The sequence below is a fragment of the Mesoplodon bidens genome (assembly GCF_964165515.1).
Source record: "Mesoplodon bidens genome assembly, chromosome: 4".
Taxonomy (NCBI): Eukaryota; Metazoa; Chordata; class Mammalia; order Artiodactyla; family Ziphiidae; genus Mesoplodon; species Mesoplodon bidens.
This window is the reverse complement of record NC_138160.1, coordinates 64642445-64665932: the sequence shown is the minus strand read 5'-3', so window position 1 is coordinate 64665932 and position 23488 is coordinate 64642445. Positions and strand designations below refer to the sequence as shown.

Here is a 23488-nt window from a genome sequence, read left to right as displayed (position 1 = left end):
GAAGCCCAAGTGCATATTTTTTAATTTAAAATTATTTGCCTTTTTTGGATAATGTTAAGGGCTACTGTCATAAGATCCCTCAAAGGCAATGCCCCATGTTATTTATCCTGGTATCTCCAGAATCTAGAAAAATACCTGGCACATACTATGTACCCAATAAATGTTTGTCAAAGTGATCTTAACTAAATAACTAGGGAAATATTCTTAGTTTTTTTCAGACTATTATGCCTAAAGATGAATGTATCAAATATTGGTCATTTTTTAAAATTGAGAAAATGAGAAAGCCAATTAGACATCTATGTATGATTACACACTTGTATGCTTTAAAATCTATTTACCTTTACAGCACTTATAGCTGTATCAAGCGTTGAAACCTCATGGTCTTTGTGGGTACCAAACATCTTGTCAACAGCAGAAATTGGGCTTTTACATGTGAGGCAATATGTGTCAATCTGGGACTTTTTCAACTCCTTTTGTTCCTTCTCAGTTACCAACTCTGAGGATAACTGGTCTTGTTCTGTCATCTCTCTGTCCCACTCTTCCTGTTCAGCAGACTTACTTTGTTCCATCTCACTCACAAATTCATTTTCACTGACATGTTCAAAGGATTCCTTTCCTTGAGATAACACATCTTCAGGGGTGGATTCTGAATACAGTTCTTCTGATAAAGTGTCTTGAGTAACCACTTCGTAATTCAGGGATTCAGCAAATTCATACTCATCCTGAACAGGGCTACTGCGGAGCCGGTCTTCACTCAGCTCAGGGGGAACCATTATTTGAGGTTCTTCTTGCAGTGTTTCTTGAACACAAGTTGCACCAGATGCAAATTCTTCCTCTGGGAAGGACACTTGTACTGGGACATTCAGACTGACCTCTGGATTTGCATTTGCTGCTTCATTAGTCTGGCTGCTCATTTCATCTACTCTCTCCAGGACATGATGAGTGTCTTCAAATGGAACCGCATAGCTTACCCTCTGGGTAACCACTCTGACTTCCTCGGTGATGGAAGCTTTCCTCTGCATAGCTACACTGTCAAGAGCCTCCACATGGCCTACTGATTCTCCTTCCCTGGAAGCTGCTTTCTGTTTCTCTTCCAGACTCTCCTCCACGCAAATAGTTTCAAACCTCCCCCAAATTTCCCCTTCTTCAATTATTGATTGGTATGAATCATCCTTACCAACTGGCTTTTCTTCTAGACCTTGGTCTTGGTCCTTATCAGTTACAGATGTGTCATGGAGAATGTCATCTTTGAGTATGTACTTCTCAAAATATATTCCTGTTCCATCATCAGTGTCAGAATTTCTGCTTGGAAATGATGCTTCAGAATTCACACTGTCACCTTCAGAAGCTGTCTCCTCTTCTTTCTTTTTCTCTCCAACTGCTTCTTCATACAGATCTTTATATAAAAATGCCAGTGCAGGTGGCTCCTCCAGAAGTTCAGGATTAATGGCTTTAGCAGTGGTAGGAAATATCTGGGTTCGTGACAAAACTCCTTCCTCTTCACCAAATAAAGGCATCCCAGGTGACTTTGAGTCCACATCTCTATTTATGCTCTTTGGAGCATCTCTGTCAGCTGACTTTTGGATAACCGAAGACTGTTGGGTCTCTGGGTCAGATAATTTGCTGTAGTCCTTTTCTAGTCCATAAAAACTTTCATCTAATTTCACCAATTCATATTCATATTCTAGGGCACTTTCCTCTGAACGTTCTGGAAGAGAGACAGTTTCTCCTGGAACTTCCTTTGACAGCTCTCCTTCAACATTTAATTTCCATGGAGTTCTTTGTTTTTCTGGGTCTGGGGAGATGTTATAATCAATCAATGTATATTTTTCAAAATAATCCTCTTCACTGGGAATTGAAGGCTGATTAAAGGCTAAATCACCAGTTTCTGAATCTGTGGATATCTCCTCTTTGGTTGTATGAGTTTCCTTTTTTTGGTCTTCTTTCGATGGTGCAACTTTTTTATCAGAATCTTCTAACTCACTCTGTAATGTTTTATAGCAAGCAACTGCCTCACTCTCATCATGGAAGGGTATAGGCTTAAATAAGGCCTTCTCTTCCAAATATTCTAACTTATCTTGGATTTGTTCACTTTCTTCCTCATCAACTGAAGAAATAAATGCAGGAGCGTGAATGTTCAATATCTCACAACCTTCAGAAATGATACTGAAGGCACTCTTTTGCTCCTCTGAAAGTCCAGCTGGCTTACTAGTCACTGTAAATTCTTCATCTCTTACATATGTGTCTTCAGGCTCCTTGGAAATCATCTCATCAATACTGATTGCTGATGCATTAGTTATAAATTGAGCATAGTTGCTGCTCACTGAAGAGCATGGTTCATTTACATGGGCATCTTCCACAGCTTCCAAGTGGTGCTTTGAAACAAGAACAGATTGTTCAGACATTTCAGATGCTTGATCTTGAGATGTTTGAATAGTATGGACCATATGCCTCTCTGGAGTCAATTCTGACCATGGATCTAAAATCCTTTCAGATTCTTTAGATGGAGATCCTTGTTTACTTCCTTTTGTGGTATCTACTGAGCCACCTTTTGGCAGCTCTGACGCTGTGACCTGTCCCTTTTCTTCATTGTGACTTATCACATCCATGCTTGACTTGTCCAATACCAGATTTCCTTCCTTCGGTAAAGAGTGATCACTTATTTCATCACGATAAGGAAGATCTACTGGAAGGAAAGTCTTGGTTTTCTCCACCAAAACTTTACATTCTTCTAATGGATGTGGTTGGGTTCCTACTGCCTTTGTTTGCCTGATTTCTGGGTGAGCCTCTGAGATCACGGTTTCTGATTTTTCAGTAATTTCTGTAGTTTTAACTAATGAAAATGGTTGAGTTTCACCCAAAGAATGACTGAAAGAGATATCTGACTCTTCAGGCATATGCCTGGCTATATTCATGGAATAAGGCTGAATTTCCTGCTGCTCTTTTCCTTCTAAAAATGCATGTGACTGCTCCTCTTTTTCTTCTCCTTTACCCTCCTCAATAATTTCGTATCTTTCTTTGTGGTCATCATTTTGATAGACTTGCTGCAGCGCAGTAGCAGCTTTTGGTTCTTCCAATTTAATAGGGCTAGATCCATGTGTAATTTGTGCCTTTTCTATTTCATTATTACCTCTAAGCTCTAATGGGGCCACCGTTTCTTGTTTTTCTGCCAGCACCTTCTTTTCTTCCAAGGAATATGATCTCATTCCCAAGTTACCTTTCTCCTCAGTTGGGCTAACAGATCTGAGTTTTATTTCCTCTTCAGAAATTTTCAAGGAAGTAGGTTTTGGCGTCTCTTTCTCTAGTCTGTCTTCACCGAGATCAATTAAACTGTCTTTAGATTCTTCTACTGGCAAAATTATTGACTGCAGCTTCTCTGATTCCTCTGTGATATTTTTACTTGCAAAGCTAGATGAAGCTGATTTTGGCTGTTGTGGCACCTTATCTATTGCATCAAATAAAAAGAGTGATTTTTCTTTTTGATCACTTCCTGGCTCTTCTTTAAGGATAGAAATACTCCATTTAGGTGGAGGGGAGATTTCTGGCTTCTGGGGTCTTTTACCATCAGTGATATGAAGATGAACAGCATTTTTGGCTTCTTCCATAACGGATTCCTCACCCATGGGAGAATAAGATTGAATTCTAAGATGTCCCTCACCATCAGCAGAAGTAACTTCTGAGTTTAGGTCCATTTCCTCTGAATAGTCTAGGACTTCTTTCTTCCCATAATCTTCACTAGATGCCTCAAAGTTGGATTTTGTCTGTGGCAAAACTTCTACATTTGATAACAATGTGGGTTTTTCTTTAAAGTCTTGACCTTCACCAGATTTAACTAAAGAACCTGTGGATTCTGCAGCAGTTTCAGGTTTGGCCTCTAGCAATAGATGATCCGCTGGCTGCTCAGTTGCATGAACGTCAGCTGGTGCAGGACCTCTAGGCTCTATCACAGTCACTGCTTTTTCTACAGATGGGCTTGGCTGAGCTTCTAAATCTTCTTTTTCAGCAACTTTGTTATCTGGAGTGCTTGATTGTAAAAATAAACTGGACATGCATGATGTGAAAGATGAAATTCCTTTCTTTCCCTTTTCCTCAGAGAGGCCTGGCTCCACTGCCTTCTGCTGCTTGGGCAGCTTTTGTATGACCTCAGGTGACTCTGGGGGTTGAGGTTCTTCATTTTCTTGGGTTGAGGAGAGGGGTTTTATTTGTGTGGGTGTTTTCACTTCAGATGCTGGTTTCCCTCTCTCAGCATCATCTACAACCTTTGACTGAACCACTTTTGATTCTCCTCCAGGTAAGGGAGATATACGCCTGTGTGCTTCTTCTTCATTGCCCAGTGCAAGTTCTGCCTCTTCTGCCAGGAAATGGGCTGCTTTGGGAAGAGAGCAAAGAGTTTCTGATTTGACCTCTTCTGTTGATGGGCCAGACACTGGTTTCTGGAGGATTCTTTCAGATGGTGTTTTGATTTCTTCCCAGCTGTCTTCTTTGCAAGGCCTGGAAAATTCTGTGTTTGCTTTCTCCGATACCAAACTTTCACTCCCCACTAAAGAAAGGGTCTGCTTCCCTTCTGCTTCATTTCTCTCCACATTTCCAGCTGGAACTAAAGATTTTGGTTTGGGGGCCAGCTTTACTTCTTCAAAAGAATAAGTTTTAGTTGCTAAGGTCTCTACGTTACCACTAGAGGTATCGAGAGTAGACACTGGTTCTTGTAACGATACGTGAGATTCTTCTGCAGAATGTGGCAGAATTTGCCTTCTGATTTCAGTTGCATGGTCTTTCTCTGACAGAGCAGGCTTGAGCTGCCCTGTCATCAGATCACTGGTACCAGAGGAACCCAGCTGCACAGATCCAGGGACTCTTTCTTCATGATGGCTTGCCAAGTCTCTCTCTGGCTTTTTCAGCATCCAATTTTCATCCTTTGGAGAAATAAGGGCCTCTTTCATGTGTGTTTCTTTAACATCTGTAGGCTCAGTTGTCATAAATGATTTTGATTCTTCCAAAGGCAAATTTTCTTTCATAGACAAAAATTGTTTAATGCCCATATCTTGTTTATCTGCAAAAGATCTGTTTACGTCAGGTAATTTAACAGCGTGGTCTGAATGAAGTTCTTTTTCAGGCTTCTCTTCTTCCACAGGGAGGTCAGAAGAAGCAATCTTTGATGGCTCTGTAATACTCTGGGGTATGTGAAATGAATTTGGTTGGTCAGTTTCTTCATTTAGTTTAGTTACAGTACTATCTGTCACTTGTGCCTTCAAATTTCCTGTTGGCAGTAACAGGCTTATTTCTTGTTTTCCTTCTTTTTTAAAGTCAACTGAATGGTTCAACTCTCCTGATAATCCTTTTAATGAAAAAGTGTGTGGCTGAAGTTCTTCTGGGTTGTCTCCTTCAACTAGCGAGGTACATGCTTCCCTTGATCCTAAGCTAACTACCTTAGGAGAGAAAGATTTAATTTCTTGAATCTGAGGTTCCTCCCTAAGGCAAGATGAAACCTCTGAAATTTCAGGCACTGTAGTTGACACATGAAGTCCCCTGTTCTCTTCTTTTCCTTCTCCCCTGCTCCTAAGTTCAGCTAGGCCCTTTTCTAAGACAGAATCCCCTGTTTCAGTTATGGGAGATTTTATTTGTTTTGTATCTATGGATTCACTTTGCCTACCTAAACCACCAGTGAATTCAGAGCCAGAATTTCGTAATTCTGATACTTGATGTGGCTTGTCTTCCTTCTCAGGTTCCAAAGAGAGTTGTGCCAGAGCAAGATCTTGTTTTTCTGAAACGAAATCTCCCTGAACTATAGAAGGTGTCTCCATTGCCTGTTTGCTCTTATCACCACAGAGGGTTGGTAATGTTGAAGCTAAATCTTCTGATGCTAAATATTCTAACTCAGGAAAAGAACTTGCTGTTTGCTCATTTTTGCCTTTTGTAACAATAGATTTGAGTGCAGGTGACACGTTCTGTGAGGAAGGAAGTTCAGTTTCTGTTTTCTTTATCTCACCACCTAGGTTGAGCGAAAGCACATGGTCAGGTCCTGACATCTCTGAGGCAGACATAGAATTTTTTTTCTGTGATACATCCAAATATTCAGAGTCGAGGACTGTAGAAAATGAAAGATCTTGTTTGTTTTCCACCCTTGCTTCCTTTGATACATCTGAATGCTGAGAAGACAATGTTTTGGTTACTGCCAACCCAGGTTTAATGTCTTCAGTTTCTACCTTTGACAAAACAGAATGCTCTGGTATAGAGGATATGCTTGCCAGTAAATCAAATTTAATTTCTTTCCCTACTTCTGACCAAGCTGGAGATTGGGATGCAGCAGTTTCAGTGGGAGAACTAGCTTTAATTGCTACCTTGTCTTCTTCTTTAAGAAGTGAATGCTTATCTACAGATGTTACCATCTGAAGCGGCAAACCAATTCCTAATTCACTCTTTCCTACTTTTGTTAAGACTGGATATTCTATAGGGGTGGTAAGAGATAAATCTGTTGGGATTTCTTCTTTTACTAATTTGGTTAAGCTTGAATCATGCTTTGTTACAGATGTCATGGTTATTGAAGAACTGGGTTCAATTTCTTTCTTTATGTCTTCTGACAAAGCTGAAAATTCTGATATGGGTGGTGCATGCTCAACTTCCTTTTCCACTCCTGGTGATGCTGAATGCAGCACTGTAGGTGTACCAGTTATTTTAGAATCATGTTGCACTTCTGCAACACAAATCTCAGGTCCAGATAAAGATGTTTCCTTTAGAGGTAAATATGGCTTTATTACTTCAGGCTCATTCTCTGACAACCTTCTCTGTTCTAGTTCAGATGTCATAGTTGGAGCTAAATTAGGTTTGACATCCTTCTTTGGCTCATCTACCAGGTCAGGCAGAACTGAATCTTTCATCCCAGACTCTGGAACATTTGGAGGCTGAGGTTCCATTTCTTGATCCCATAATACATGTGCTATAGCTTCTTGAGAATCAGGCACAATTTCTTCCTTACTTTTAACTTTTAACAAAGCCATCTGTTCATCTGCAGATTTTGGAGTGAGTGATGTTTTGGGTTCTTGTTCTTTCTTAATTGCATGGACTGAATCAGGTGAAACTGAACACTGAGATACAGGCAAAACAGGTTTGGTTTCTTCCTTTACCATGGACAATTGTGTAGGTGTTGCAGCTAGTGATGACCTACTCTTAATTTCTCCCTTCTCTGAATCACTGGTTAAACATGGCGGAATCAAGTCTTCAGACTCATGTTCTAAATATGCTCGAGTTCTCTGCTTCTGTGCCATAATGAGATATTCAGATACAGTTGATGATGTTGTTTGAGCATCTGGCTTAATCTCTCCTTCATTTGTTGAAGGGAGCCAACTCAAGTCTTCAGGTGCAGACACCAAAGGAGAAGTTTCAGTTCTTTGCTTCTGTGATGAACTTAGATGCTCAGGTACAGGTGTAGCAGTTGGTGCAATTTCTTCATCATCTTCTGAGAAGCAGGAATATCCTGACGCAGCCATTGCAGTTAACAGTGAATCAGGCTCAGTTTCCTCCTCATTTGTTTCTGGGATCCTATATGGTGGGATGGAAGTTTGTGATGCTGAATCTGGAGAAAGAAGTTCAGCTTCTTCGGTGTCTTCATCTGACAAAATCGTGTGTTCAGATGGTGATGTTAAACATATTGGAGAATCACACTCAAATTCTCTTTTCTCTGTCTCCTGAGTTCCATAGGGTGGAAATGAGAATTCTGACACAAATGCAGAGTCTGGAGAAAAAGGTCCAATGTCTTCTTGCTCTTCTTCTGAGAAATTCATGGGTGAGGAGGCACCTTTTAGATTTAAAGGGGATCTGTGGACAATTTCTTCCTCCTGTGACTCCAGTGTTGCATATGGTGGTACTGAAAATCCAGACGCAGACGTGGAAGAGGGTGTGTACCACTCCATCTCTACTGTCTCTTCTTCTGAGAGGACCACATGTTCAGATGGGGTGGCTGAAAGTGGTGGGGCCTGGCATTCAGGAGTCCCCTCAGTTGTGTATGGTGGCAGAGAGCATTCAGATACAGAGGCCACCTCTGGGGGGTAGAATCTGGTGTCCTCCTTCTCTTCTTCTAACAGAGTCTTCTCCTCAGAAATACCTTTTGATTTCAATAGGGAGACATCACCAGTTATTTTCTTTGGGGATTCCTGTGTTACATTTGGTGGGACTGCATATTGGGACGTCAGTGTTGAATCTGGTGTGAAATGCTCATTTCCTAGGTTCTCTTCTTCTGATAGGACCATGTGTTCAGATGTAGCAGTTGAAAGCAGTGGTGACTGGCATTCAGAAGTCCCCTCAGTTGTGTATGGCGAGAGAGAATGTTCAGATACAGAGGCCACCTCTGGGGAATACAGCCTAGTGTCTTCCTTCTCTTCACCTGACAAAATCGTGTGTTCAGATGGTGATGTTAAACATATTGGAGAATCACACTCAAATTCTCTTTTCTCTGTCTCCTGAGTTCCATAGGGCGGAAATGAGAATTCTGACACAAATGCAGAGTCTGGAGAAAAAGGTCCAATGTCTTCTTGCTCTTCTTCTGAGAAATTCATGGGTGAGGAGGCACCTTTTAGATTTAAAGGGGATCTGTGGACAATTTCTTCCTCCTGTGACTCCAGTGTTGCATATGGTGGTACTGAAAATCCAGACGCAGAGGTGGAAGAGGGTGTGTACCACTCCATCTCTACTGTCTCTTCTTCTGAGAGGACCACATGTTCAGATGGGGTGGCTGAAAGTGGTGGGGCCTGGCATTCAGGAGTCCCCTCAGTTGTGTATGGTGGCAGAGAGCATTCAGATACAGAGGCCACCTCTGGGGGGTAGAATCTGGTGTCCTCCTTCTCTTCTTCTAACAGAGTCTTCTCCTCAGAAATACCTTTTGATTTCAATAGGGAGACATCACCAGTTATTTTCTTTGGGGATTCCTGTGTTACATTTGGTGGGACTGCATATTGGGAGGTCAGTGTTGAATCTGGTGTGAAATGCTCATTTCCTAGGTTCTCTTCTTCTGATAGGACCATGTGTTCAGATGTAGCAGTTGAAAGCAGTGGTGACTGGCATTCAGAAGTCCCCTCAGTTGTGTATGGCGAGAGAGAATGTTCAGATACAGAGGCCACCTCTGGGGAATACAGCCTAGTGTCTTCCTTCTCTTCACCTGACAAAATCGTGTGTTCAGATGGTGATGTTAAACATATTGGAGAATCACACTCAAATTCTCTTTTCTCTGTCTCCTGAGTTCCATAGGGTGGAAATGAGAATTCTGACACAAATGCAGAGTCTGGAGAAAAAGGTCCAATGTCTTCTTGCTCTTCTTCTGAGAAATTCATGGGTGAGGAGGCACCTTTTAGATTTAAAGGGGATCTGTGGACAATTTCTTCCTCCTGTGACTCCAGTGTTGCATGTGGTAGTACTGAAAATTCAGACGCAGAGGTGGAAGAGGGTGTGTACCACTCCATCTCTACTGTCTCTTCTTCTGAGAGGACCACATGTTCAGATGGGGTGGCTGAAAGTGGTGGGGCCTGGCATTCAGGAGTCCCCTCAGTTGTGTATGGTGGCAGAGAGCATTCAGATACAGAGGCCACCTCTGGGGGGTAGAATCTGGTGTCCTCCTTCTCTTCTTCTAACAGAGTCTTCTGCTCAGAAATACCTTGTGATTTCAACAGGGAGACATCACCAGTTATTTTCTTTGGGGATTCCTGTGTTACATTTGGTGGGACTGCATATTGAGAGGTCAGTGTTGAATCTGGTGTGAAATGCTCATTTCCTAGGTTCTCTTCTTCTGATAGGACCATGTGTTCAGATGTAGCAGTTGAAAGCAGTGGTGACTGGCATTCAGAAGTCCCCTCAGTTGTGTATGGCGAGAGAGAATGTTCAGATACAGAGGCCACCTCTGGGGAATACAGCCTAGTGTCTTCCTTCTCTTCACCTGACAAAATCGTGTGTTCAGATGGTGATGTTAAACATATTGGAGAATCACACTCAAATTCTCTTTTCTCTGTCTCCTGAGTTCCATAGGGCGGAAATGAGAATTCTGACACAAATGCAGAGTCTGGAGAAAAAGGTCCAATGTCTTCTTGCTCTTCTTCTGAGAAATTCATGGGTGAGGAGGCACCTTTTAGATTTAAAGGGGATCTGTGGACAATTTCTTCCTCCTGTGACTCCAGTGTTGCATATGGTGGTACTGAAAATCCAGACGCAGAGGTGGAAGAGGGTGTGTACCACTCCATCTCTACTGTCTCTTCTTCTGAGAGGACCACATGTTCAGATGGGGTGGCTGAAAGTGGTGGGGCCTGGCATTCAGGAGTCCCCTCAGTTGTGTATGGTGGCAGAGAGCATTCAGATACAGAGGCCACCTCTGGGGGGTAGAATCTGGTGTCCTCCTTCTCTTCTTCTAACAGAGTCTTCTGCTCAGAAATACCTTGTGATTTCAACAGGGAGACATCACCAATTATTTTCTTTGGGGATTCCTGTGTTACATTTGGTGGGACTGCATATTGGGAGGTCAGTGTTGAATCTGGTGTGAAATGCTCATTTCCTAGGTTCTCTTCTTCTGATAGGACCATGTGTTCAGATGTAGCAGTTGAAAGCAGTGGTGACTGGCATTCAGAAGTCCCCTCAGTTGTGTATGGCGAGAGAGAATGTTCAGATACAGAGGCCACCTCTGGGGAATACAGCCTAGTGTCTTCCTTCTCTTCTTCTGACGGAATCAGGGGCTCAGACACACCTTTTGGTGTTAATGGGGACTTATGGTCAGTTGTTTTCTTTGGTGACTCTTTTGTTGCCTGTGAGGGAACTGAATATTCAGAAGCAGATGTGGAATGTGGTGGGTAACGCCCATTTTCTAAAGCCTCTTCTCTGGACAGGACGATGTGCTCTGCTGTAGCTGTTGAAAACAGTGGGGACTGGCATTCAGGAGTCTTCTCAGTTGTGGATGGTGAGACAGATGCAGAGGCTGAAGCTGGGGAATAAGGATCAAATTCATCATTCTCCTCTTCTGACAAAACTGCATGTTCAGATACAGGTTTTACATTAGGTGAAGAAACTAGCTCGACTTCTTGCTCCTCTTGTTCATAGTTCAAATCCTGTGGGACTGAATACTCCGATATGAAAGCAGAATCAGTAGAAACAGACTCATTTTCCTCTCTTTCTTCCTCAGACAAGGTGACATGTTCAGGTGTTGATGTCGTCAGTAATGGCAGAATGGTCTCCTCTTCTTTCTGCTCCACTTCAGGGGCCAAGCGTGGTGGGAAGGGCTTCTCAGAAACTGATGGACTTTCTGGGTAATCAAGTTCTATGATCTCTTCTTCCACTAAATTAGAATCTTCAGGTTCAGGGGTAGCATATATTGGTAGAGGCATTTCTATTTCTTCTTTCTCTGGCTCCTCTAACACTAGAGGTTCAGAAAGAGAAATGGATGGCTCAGGCATGTTTTCATCCTTCTCTCCTTTGACAGTGAGATGAGGAGGGTTCAGTCGTTCAGAGACTGGTTTTGCCCTTTCTGGTGAAGTCAGATCCAGTTCTTCTCTCTCTGGGCCAAAATCTTCCTGGATAGAAGCTGTCAGAACTGGTGAAAGTGTTTCCAGAGAACCCTTCTCTGCCTCCAGTGAAATGGAACGGTCAGCAGAAGATACATCTTCCCTCTTTACCTCATCCACTAATGGCAGTGAGACTGAAGAGTCATGCTCTGCATTTACCGTTTCTTGTGAATCAGCCTCAGATTCTTCCTTTGCTGTTTCCAGGAACGCAGGTGCAGATGTGTTGGGTGTAAGAGAGGAAGGTTCTATCTCACGGGGTTTTGCTTCATCAGCTGGCAGCTGTGGCACTGACTGTGGAGCACTGAGCTGTGTTTCTTGTTCTGCTGTGTCATTACTTGTATAAGAGGAAGGTGTGTGCTTGGTAGTAGATGCAGCCCTTAAGGGAGAATCAACATAAATTTTCTTTTGATCTTCATGACTGAATGAGGTCAGGGACTTTGATCCTTTGGAAACTGCACCTCTCCAGGGTGCAGCAACCTCTTTTACTTCATCATTGTCTATGCCTTGGGGTACTGATTTGCCTGTTTTAGAAACTACATTAGAACCATGATTGCCCAAATCTGGCTCTAGACTAATGGACGCATCTTTCCCCTTCCTATAATGTATTTCTTTAATTACATAACCCTTTGGCAATGTTCCATAAAATTGTAAAGGAATTAATTCTTCTTTAACAGAATTAAACATCTTAATTTTATATTGTACTGTTCCTATGTAGACTGGCCTTAACACTAACGGTTTGTGTTCTTTGTAAATCGCTCCAGTAACAGGAGGTGTAGTTGAGGTGGTCTTCTTTTTTCTCATCTTATCATAAATGCCAGTAGATGACTTCTCTTTCTGGGTCTTTAGTTCCTGACTTTCTGAAATTAAAGGATGACTTGTTTTGTTTGCTGGAACATATTGGGATTCAAAAGAATTTCTTTTTTTGTTGCCTTTCCGACGCAGTGATGGTGAGCCATGCTTTGACTTAGGCTTTCTTTTCCGAACTTTTTTAACTTCATCCACAATAAAGGAAATATTCCCTGGAGGAGACTTCAGAGTCGACCCTTCCAGACTACACACACCAGAGGTCTGACTTTCTTCCAAGGCCCAAGGAGTGGAAGACCTACTTGAATTGGTCTCCCAGGTTATTCCACTATCTTCCCGTTGAACTGTTACCATGGAAAAGGAGGGGTCAGATATGATACACTTCTGCTTGGTCTTGCCCTCTTCATTCTGGTCTGATAACCTAGAGTAAATAATGATATTATTAATAATTCTATATATATTAATAATAAAAATAACAGTAATTACATATTCTAATAATAAGTCAATGTCCTATTCTTACTAGGTAAAGGATTAATGTAAAATTAAAACATACAGATAAATAGTGCCATCCATATCAAAAATAGGGATGTATACAAAATAAAGTATAAAAATTGAAGTCAGGATACCAAACACAATAACACATCCCAGGCTGGAATAAATCAATATCCTGCGAAGTCAAAAAAAAAAGCTAAAGTGAAATTCCCCACCTTCCCCTATCAGGATTGCCCCCAGACCTCCTGTGGCTCACCCAGTCCCTCAGGCTCACTATCTAGTCACCAGGACCTTCATAATGGCCCTTGCATCTGTGCCTTCCCTGTTACTGCTATCACTACCTTGACCTAGCTTTTTATCACATCACCCCTTGATTATTTCATTAGCTTCCTAACTGGTCAGCTAGTATCATGTCTACCTCCTGCCCTCCCCCGACCCTCAATCCATCCTGCCTATCTTTCCAGACCAAGTTTACTAAAAATTTTCATCATGCCACGTCCTGCTCAAAAACGTCAGTAAATTCCTTATACTATAGAAAAGTAAATTCAAAATACTTAATTCTCTGATCCCTAGCTGACCTTCTTTCCAAGTACCCACTTCCACCCTACCCCTACATGGTACATTTCTGTTTTAACTAGATAATTCTGTGTTCAGTAAATATATCATGGAAACTCTGAGTCAGGGCCATGAAGGGGAAGTAGTGAATATAGAGAGATCACAAAAAAAAAAAAACCAGCAGCCTACTGTGCTGTACTTAACTCATCTGCAAACCCGGGATCATAATAGATCCTACTTCATGGGATTGCTGTGAGGGTTAAATTAGCTAATACACATGAAATGCTTAGAAAATGTGCCTGGCATGTAATTAACACTCAATAAACATGATCTGTAATCAGGTCCTCCATATAATCCTTGAACTAGAGATCAAAGGAGTCTGGGCATGGTCATTTTCAATGGCTAAAGAGGTTTGGAAAGATGGTCTCCTTGGACTGCTCTCATATGCCCTCAAGAGATGGCTGGCTTTGGCTGTCCCTTTCAATTGCCATTGGGCCTTTGACTCAGACTCTGCAGCACTCTTCCCTGGAATTTTCTTACACTTTCTCCTCCCCTGTGCTCATGCCATTCTTCCACTTACAATTCTTATCCCCCACCTTAATCTACCTTTCCTGCATATTTAAATTCTATCTACTCTTCAAGGCTTAGTTTTAAAACCTCCAGTGTTACCATCCCTGACCAATTCAGCAGGCATATTTGTCTTTAAGTTCAAAACTGAGATAAATACAGAACTATTGACTGACTTATACACTTTTCTACAAAAATAAAAACAAAACCAAAAAAAAATCTATGCTAAAAAACCACTAAGCATAAGCATTCAAATAAGGCACTTTTAAAAAACATACAGGGCCTCCCTGGTGGCGCAGTGGTTGAGAGTCCGCCTGCCGATGCAGGGGATACGGGTTCGTGCCCCGGTCTGGGAGGATCCCATATGCCGCGGAGCAGCTGGGCCCGTGAGCCATGGCCTCTGGGCCTGTGCGTCCGGAGCCTGTGCTCCGCAACGGGAGAGGCCACAACAGTGAGAGGCCCGCATACCGCAAAAAGAAAAAAAAAAAAAAAAAATAAAAATAAAATAAAAAACATACAGAGTTAAAATTTAGATCCCTAACCAATCTTTTATTTTATTATTATCAGTCACTGCTTATATTAGCGGTCCTTAATTCTGGATACATTTTAGAATCATCTGTAGAGAGATTTTAAAAAATACTGATGCCACCCTATACCCCTTCCCACAGAGACGCTAGTTTAATCGTACTAGGGTAGGAAGTTTTTTGTTTTTGTTTTTGTTTTTTTTTTTTGCGGTACGCGGGCCTCTCACTGTTGTGGCCTCTCCCGCTGCAGAGCACAGGCTCCGGACGCGCAGGCTCAGCGGCCATGGCTCACGGGCCCAGCCGCTCCGCGGCATGTGGGATCTTCCCGGACCGGGGCACGAACCCGTGTCCCCTGCATCGGCAGGCAGACTCTCAACCACTGCGCCACCAGGGAAGCCCAGGTAGGAAGTTTTAAAAGCTTCCAGGTGACTCCATTATGCATCCAGAGTTGCAAATCACTTACCTAAACAATCCTAGCTATGAAACTTAACTAGTACATGCCTTTCTAGCTTACCCTGAATGCTTTTTAGTTTGTTAGGTTAGGCTGAAAGCCAAGACCATAAATCTTTGCAGGTACATTCAACTCCCCTTTCTGAAACTTCAGAGTTTCCCCAGCAGTCAGCCGCAAAGGGCTTATGGACTGCTGAGACCCTGATCTCCTTAGATCTCACCCATGACCAAGTCGAGCCTGGGGCAGCCAGAACCCCTGGACCACTGGTCTTCAGTAGCAAGCATCCTCATCCATTTACCCCAGGGTGCTGAAAACAATTTCATTTTCTACACATGCAGTGAATGAAAATGGCTGGAAAGCGGTGAGAAGAACTGGTTTCTCCATTTCCCTGGTAACTCTGCTCTCAATTATTTGCTTTGGTATTAAACTACTGAACTTAATTAGTAATTGATACCTTATCTTGGTTCTGAACTGAATCTTATTTTTAATGTTTTTTCAGGCTCCTTTACGTATCTAATTAAACTTATTCCTTGAAATTTTCAATTCCTTCTACCCCTTCTCCCTTCTGTTTAACTTAAAAAAGGCAGAATGAAATTAAAAATTAAGGTTATACCATGCAACTGAAAAGTCAGCATTTCAAATGCCCATCATTGCAGTAGTAGTACAAAAGCAATTATAATTCAGGTTAAAGTTAATTATTGATTGTAAATTCAATGTACTCAACCAGAGAAGTTTTCATTACTCATTAGAATGAGTTCATGAGTGCTTAGCAGAATACCCAAATGTTGATCATAAAAAGATAGAGGCCTACTGAGGTGGGTTCACTCAATCATTTACTTATTCATTCACTCATTTATTTCTTCATTTAATAAAAGTTTATTGAGTTTAAATACTAGGAATACAAATATAAAGACACAGAATCTTCTCTCAAGAAATTCAAAATCTAACAGGGAGACAGAACTAAACATTTTAATACAGTGTGGTAAGTTCATTAAAGAAGATAGGCAAGATACAGTGAGAACATAAAGAAGGGAAGACCTCAAGAGGAAAGATATTTGCACTGGATTCTGAAGAGGAAATAGGAGTTTGCCAAATGGATGAAGAGTGGTGGTGGTGTAAGGATGGGAAGCTCATTCCAGGAAAATGTCATAGGATATGAAAAAAAAACGTACACATGAATAAATCAGTCTGGCTCACTGAGAAACCCAAAGTATTTGGGGATGTCTTGATTATTGGACAGAAGCAAAGGAATAGAAGAATAACACCGCCAACAGGAATCAGAGAATAACTATATTAGCATGTGTAAAGTCATAGCCCAAGTATTCAAATTATACTCAGTGTAAAGAAACCATTTTCCTTAATAGAAGACCAATGATCCCCCTAGAATTCAGAAGTGTTTCTTACTCAGGAACACAAATGTTCTCACCTATGCAAAGATGTATACATCAACTTTCCATAAGTAGTGGATATTGGCTATGAACATGATCTTATTCATTCTCCTCTGATTCTCACAAAGCAACCTTCTGATTATTACTTGGCTTCCCAAGCAGAGTTATCTGAGAGTGAGAAGAAACACTTCATGATGACCTGGGGAGCTCACTTCCTTCCTCCTTTCAGAATTGGTCAAGGAGAAGGTTCAGTAGATTTGAGTTAGATCCAGGAAAGAACAGACTGATACCGAGTTGAGTGCCAAAGACTTCTTCCTTTTCAGGGTAAACTTTATCTGATTTCCTTCTATTCCTATTTATTAACAGATTTTTAATAATGAATGAATGCTAAATTTTATTATACAATTTTTATGCAAAAATGAAGATGACCATATTCTTTATTCTGTTAATGTGGTGAATTACGATTGATTTCCAGATGTCAAACCAACCCTGAACTCCTGAAATGACTTCAACATGGTTGTGATGTATTATATTTTTTATATTAAAAAGCTGGATTTTGTTTAGGAATTTTGTTCCTGTGTTCATGAATAATTGGCCTATAATATCCTTTCTTACAACGTGCTTGTCAGGCTTTTGTATCAAGATTGTGCTGCCTCTTGTAATAATCAGGGCAGGGTAAACATTTGCTATATTAAGACCATGCATGTGTCCCCAGACTTAGTTCTTTCCCAAGGTCTGGTTTTGTAAATGCTGAGGATAAACCAAAAAAGAAAAACAAAACAAAACAAAACATTGTGCTGCCTCAAAGAACAAATTGGGAAGTGTTCTCTCCTTCACTATTCTCTGGAAGAGTTTGTAGAAGATTGTACTATTTCTCCCGTGAGTGCTTGGTAGACTTTACTGGTGAAGTCATCTGAACCTGTAGTCTTCTCTATGGTAAGGTTTTAATTAGCAGTTTAATTTATTTAATAGTTATGTGACTACCTGAAATTTCTTTTTGTGTCACTTTTGATATGTTGTATTTTTCTAAGAATTGACATATTTAACCTAAATTTTAAAAAATCATTGTATTAAATTTGTTCATAGTATTCTTTCAGGATCTTTTAAATTTTTGTAAGATCTAAAATTGTATCCATTTTTTCAATTCTGATATTGGTCATTTGTGTCTCCTTTTTATGTTCTTCATCTTTATAAAAATTGGCAGACATTATTACTTGGTAATCTTTTCAATAAAGTTTGGCTTTATTGATGTTTCCTATTTCATAAATGTCTGCTTTCTATTATTTCCTTTTTCAACTTTGAGTTTAATTAGCAAGTATTTTTCTACCTTCTTGAGATAGATTCTTATATCATTAATTTCTCCCTTTCTCCCTTTCTAATATTTCTAATATTTCTCCTTTACTATAACTTAAGACTAGGCATTTCTCTTTAACCAAAGATTTTGATGCATCACATAAAAGTTGGTATATAGTATTTTCATCATTATTATTATTAATCTCAAAATATTTTTGAATTTCCATTGTGATATCTTATCTGACTCAGAAATTATTTACTTCTTTATTTATTTACTTCTTTTTCTTCCAAGTTTATTCAGATATAACTGACATAGAACACTGTATAAGTTTAAGGTGTACAGCTTAACAATCTGACTTATATACATCATGAAATGATTACAATAAATTTAATGAACATCCATCATCTCATATAGAGATGAAATAAAAGGAATAGAAAACATTTTTCCTTGTGATGAGAATGCTTAGGATTTACTCACCTAACAACTTTCATAAAGCTAATTATATTTATCATGTTGTACATTACATCCCTAGTACTTATTTATTTTATAACTGGTAGTTTGTACCTTTTGACCACCTCCATCCAATTCCCTCGCTCCTTGCCTCTGGTAACAACAAATCTGATCTCTTTTTCTAAAAGTCTGTTTGTTTGCTTGTTTGTTTTTTAAGTATAACTGACCTATAACACTATGTTAGTTCCTGGTACATAACATGGTGATTCAATATTTCTATACATTTCAAAATGATCACTATAGTAACTCTGGTTACCATCTGTCACCATACAAAGATATTATATCATCACTGACTCTATCTCCACACTGAACATTTCATACCTCTGACTCATTTATTATGCAACTAGAAGCCTGTGCCTTTTAATCTCCCTCACTTATTTCTCTTCTCTCTCCATTCCCCTCTCTTCTGGCAATGACCTCTTTGTTCTCTTTATCTATAACTCTGTTTTTGTCTTGTTTGTTCATGTGTTTTGTTTTTTAGATTCCACATATAAGTGAAATTATACAGTATTTTTCTTTCTCTGACTTATTTCACTTTAGCATAATAACCTCTAGGTCTACCCATGTTGTCACAAATGGCAAGATTTCATTCTTTTTTATGGCTGAGTAAAATTCCATTGTGTATAAATGTGTGTGTGTAGGTTGCTTCCATATCTTGGCTATTGTAAATAATGCTGTTATGAACATAGGGGTGCAGATATCTTTTTGCATTAGTGTTTCATTTTCTTCAGATAAATATTGCTGGATTTATGGAGTGGAATTGCTGGATCATATGATAATTCTATTTTTAATTTTTTGAGGAACCTCCATAATGTTTTCCATAGTGGCGGCACCAGTTTACATTCCTACCAACAGTACACAAGGGTTCCCTTTCCTCCACATCCTCACCAACACTTATTATTGTTGTCTTTTTGATACTAGCCATTCTGACAGGTGTGAGGTGATACCTCATTGTGGTTTTGATTTGCATTTCCTGATGATGAGTGATTTTGAGCATTTTTCATGAGCCCGTTGGCTACTTGAATGTCTTCTTTGGAAAAAGTGCCTATTCAGATCCTCTGCCCATTTTTTAAGTAAGTTGTATGGCTTTTGTTGTTGTTGTTGTTGTTGTTTTTGATGTTCAGTTGTGTTATTTCTTTATATATTTTGGATATTAACCTCTTATCAGGTATTTCATAGCAAATATCTTCTCCCATTCAGTAGGCAGTCTTCTCATTTTGTTGATAGTTCTCTTGCTGTGCTTTTTAGTTTGATGTAGTCCCATTTGTTTATTTTTGCTTCCTCTGCCTGAGGAGACATATCAAAAAATATTGCTAAGATCAATGTCAAAGAGCATACTGCCTATGTTTTCTTTTAGAAGATTTATGGTTTCAGGTCTTATATCTAATTCTTTAATCTATTTTGAGTTTATTTTTGTATATGGTGTAAGAAAGTAGTCCAATATGATTTTTTTTGCATGTAGCTGTCATTTTCCCAACACCATTTATTGAAGTGGCTGTCTTTTCCTCACTGTATATTCTTGCCCCTTGCATCACAGATTAATTGACCATATAAGTGTGGGTTTATTTCTGGGCTCTCTATTTTGTTTCATTGATCTGTGTGTCTGTTTTTGTGCCAGTGCCATACTGTTTTGATTACTGTAGCTTTGTCATATAGTTTGAAATCAGGGCACATGATACCTCCAGCTTTGTTCTTCTTTCTCAAGATTGCTTTGGCTATTCAGGGTCTTTCATGGTTCCACACAAATTTTAGAAATATTTTTTCTAGTTCTGTGAAAAATGCCATTGGTATTTTGATAGGGATTACATTGAATCTGTAGGTTGCCTTGAGTAGTATGGTCATTTTAACAACATTAATTCTTCCAATTCATAGGCATGGTGTGTCTTTCCATCTGTTTATGTTGTCCTCAATTTCTTTCATCAGCATATTATAGTTTTCTGAGTACAGGTCTTCCATCTCCTTAGTTAAGATTTATTCCTGGGTATTTTATTATTTTTGATGCAATTGTAAATGGGATTGCTTTCTCAATTTCTCTCTCTGATAGTTCATTGTTCATGTATAGAAAAGCAATAGATTTCTGTATATTAATTTTGTGTCCTGCACTTTTACTGTATTCACTGATGAGTTCTACTAGTTTTTGGTGGCGCCTTGAGGATATTCTGTGTATAATATCACATCATCTGCAAACAGTGACAGTTTTACTTCTTTCTTTCCAGTTTGAATTCCTTTTATTTCTTTTCCTAATCTGATTGCTGTGGTTAGGACTTCCAATACTATGTTGAATAAAAGTGGTGAGAGTGGGCATCCTTGTCTTCTTCCTGACCTTACAGGAAATGCTTTCAGCTTTTCACTGTTGAGTATGATGTTAGCTGAGGGCTTGTCATATGTAGCCTTTATTATGTTGAGATATGTTCTTTCTATACCCACTTTACTGGGAGTTTTTTTTAATCATAAATATATGTTGAATTTTGTAAAAAGCTTTTTTTGCATCTATTGATATGATCATGTGATTTTTATTCTTCAATTTGTTAATGTGGTGTATCATACTGATTGATTTGTGGATATTGAACCATCCTTGCACCCCTGGGATAAATCCCACTTGATCATGGCATATGATCCTTTTAAAGTATGGTTGAATTTGTTTGCTAGTATTTTGTTGAGGATATATGATTATTTTAAGATGCTGATCTCTTAAGGTCAATCACATTTTAACAATCTTGCATTTTTACTCCCCTCCCCCCCACACACATTTAATGCTTTTTACATCATATTTTATATCTTTTTTTGCATCTTTTGTATCCCTTAACTACATATTGTAAATATTGATGATTTTACTACTTTTGTCTTATAGCCTTCCTACTAGGTTTATAAGTGGTTGATCTACTACCTTTCCTGTATATTTGCCTTTACCAATGAAATTTTTCCTTTTGTAATTTTCACATTTCTAGTTATAGCCTGTTTTGTACACTCAGAAAATTCACCTTAATGTTTCTTGCAAAGCTGGGTTTTTTGTTGCTGAATTCTTTTAGCTTTTGCTAGACTGTAAATCTCTTGATCTCTCCTTCAAATCTGAATGATAGTTTGCCAGGTGGAGTATTCTTAGTTGTACATCTTTTCCTTTCATCACTTTAAACATATCATGCTACTCCTTCTGGCCTGCAGAGTTTCTGCTGAAAAGTCATCTGATAGCTTTATGAAAGTTCCCTTGTATGTAACATGTTCATTTTCCCTTGCTGCTTTTAGTATTCTTTTTCTTTAATTTTTGCCATTTTAATTGTAACGTGTCTTGGTGTGGTCCTCTTTAGGTTGATTTTGTTTGGCACTCCCTGCTTCTTGGACCTCCTTGCTTCTGTTTCCCTTCCTTGGTTACAGAAGCTTTCAGCTATTATGTTCTCTGCTCCTTTCTTTCTCTCTCTCCTCTCCTTCTGGGGCCCCTAGAATGTGAATGTTAGTATGTTTGATATTGCCCTAGAAGTCTCTTAAACTGTCCGCATTTTTTAAAATTCTTTTTTCTGTTTAGCTTGACTGATTTCCACTACTCTGTCTTCCAGTTTGCTGATCTGCCACTCTATATCATCTAATCTATTGTTGATTCCTTCTAGTGTATTATTTTTTTTTTTTTTGCTATACGCGGGCCTCTCACTGCTGTGGCCTCTCCTGTTGCGGAGCACAGGCTCCGGACACACAGGCTCCGCGGCCATGGCTCGCGGGCCCAGCCGCTCCGCGGCATGTGGGATCTTCCGGGACTGGGGCATGAACCCATGTCCCCTGCATCGGCAGGCGGACTCTCAACCACTGCGCCACCAGGGAAGCCCCCTTCTAGTGTATTTTTTATTTCAATTATTATTATTATATTCTTCAGCTGTGTTTGGTTTTTCTTTACATTTTCTAACTCTTTGTTAGAAACTACTGACTGCTCACTGTGTTCATACATTCTTCTCCCACGTTCTTTCAACATCATTATGATCATTATCTTGAACTCTTTGTCGGATAGACTGCTTATCTCCACTTCACTTAGTTCTTCTTCTGGGGTTTTATCTTGTTCCTTCATTCAGAACATATTCTCTGTCACTTCATTTTGCCTAACTCTCTGTTTTTATTTCTATGTATATGGCATGTTGATTTCATTTTCCAATCTTAGAGAAGTAGGCTTAAGTAGGAAACATACTATATGCCCCAGCAGCACACTCCCCTTTGGTCACCAGAGCTATATGCTTCAGGGGTGCCTCTATATGGGCTGAATTGGTCTTTCTGCTGTGGCAGGCTGACTACTGTGAGTGCACTGCTAGGTAGATGTGGCTGGCCCTCAGCTCAATTGGTTGCCAAGCCCTGCCTAGTCAGAGATTATCTTAAAACATATTCCTTAATTTCAAAATACATGGGGATTTCCTAGTTATCTTTTTTGATAATGCTTTCTAGTTTAACTGCATTGTCACCAAAGAATTTATTTTATAGAAGTTATACTTTGAAATTTATTGAGATTTGCTTTATGGCTATATGGCCAAATTTTGTTTGTTTGTTTGTTTAAATATTTATGTGTTCTGGAAAAGAATATGTGTCCTGCGGTTTTTCAGTATTGTTCTATGTACGTCAGGTAGGTCAGACTTATTAGTTGTGTTATTCAAATCTTTTTATTATTTTCTTTTTAATATTACTATGTGCTTTACTATGTGTTATATAATTCTCAAACAACAATTCCATAAGTAGATATATTAATTTACCAGGTGAGGAAACAGGCCTGGGGGATTAAGTATTTTTTGCAAATCAAGTCTTTTTATCTTTAATGATATTATGGGATCTTAGTTCCCTTGGCCCACAGCAGTGAAAGTACTGAGTCCTAACCACTGGACCCCCAGGGAACTCCCACAAAGATTTTTAAAATCAACTCTGCCAATTTAAATGGAGCAGTTAGTCCATTTAAGCTTAATATAATGACCAATACAATTACCATATATTTGGGGTTAAATCTTCCATCTTATTATGCACTTTCTATTTATACTACCTAATCTATGTTCCTTTTTCTCTCCTTTCCTGTCTTGTTTTAGATTGAACATTTATTATTATTTTCTTTACCCCCTTTATTAGCTTGGCAGTTATATTTTACTATTCTTTTAGTGATTATCCTAGAGATTTCAACATGCACCCTTGAATCATTAATGTCTAACAGAAATTGGTATTTTTATCTCTTCCAAGACAACACAAGGACCATAAATTATAATTTCAACTTACATGCTGCTATAATTGTACATTTTAATTCTGTAAATGTTTTAAAATCTCATAGCCATAATTTTATTATTCTTTTAAACTGCCAATATTCATTTAGATTTCCCTATATACTGAATTTTTTTAAAATTGTGTTTCATTCCTTCCTCCAC

General features: G+C 39.4%; 1 protein-coding gene across 5 annotated transcripts in view; it reads right to left on the bottom strand.

Annotated features, from left to right (window-relative positions):
* CMYA5 (cardiomyopathy associated 5) overlaps window positions 1–23488 on the bottom strand; it is a 325210-nt gene that overhangs the window by 266652 nt on the left and 35070 nt on the right. For 4 of the 5 annotated variants that reach the window (XR_014015689.1, XR_014015690.1, XR_014015691.1 and 1 more), the window contains exon 2: window positions 339–12753. Coding sequence is in view for 2 of the 5 variants with exons in the window: in XM_081232030.1 (XP_081088156.1) it covers window positions 339–12753 (12415 nt within the window). In the remaining 3 variants the exon portion in view is untranslated. The remainder of the gene's footprint in view (window positions 1–338; window positions 12754–23488) is intronic. The other variant, XM_081232029.1, reaches the window with a different exon arrangement.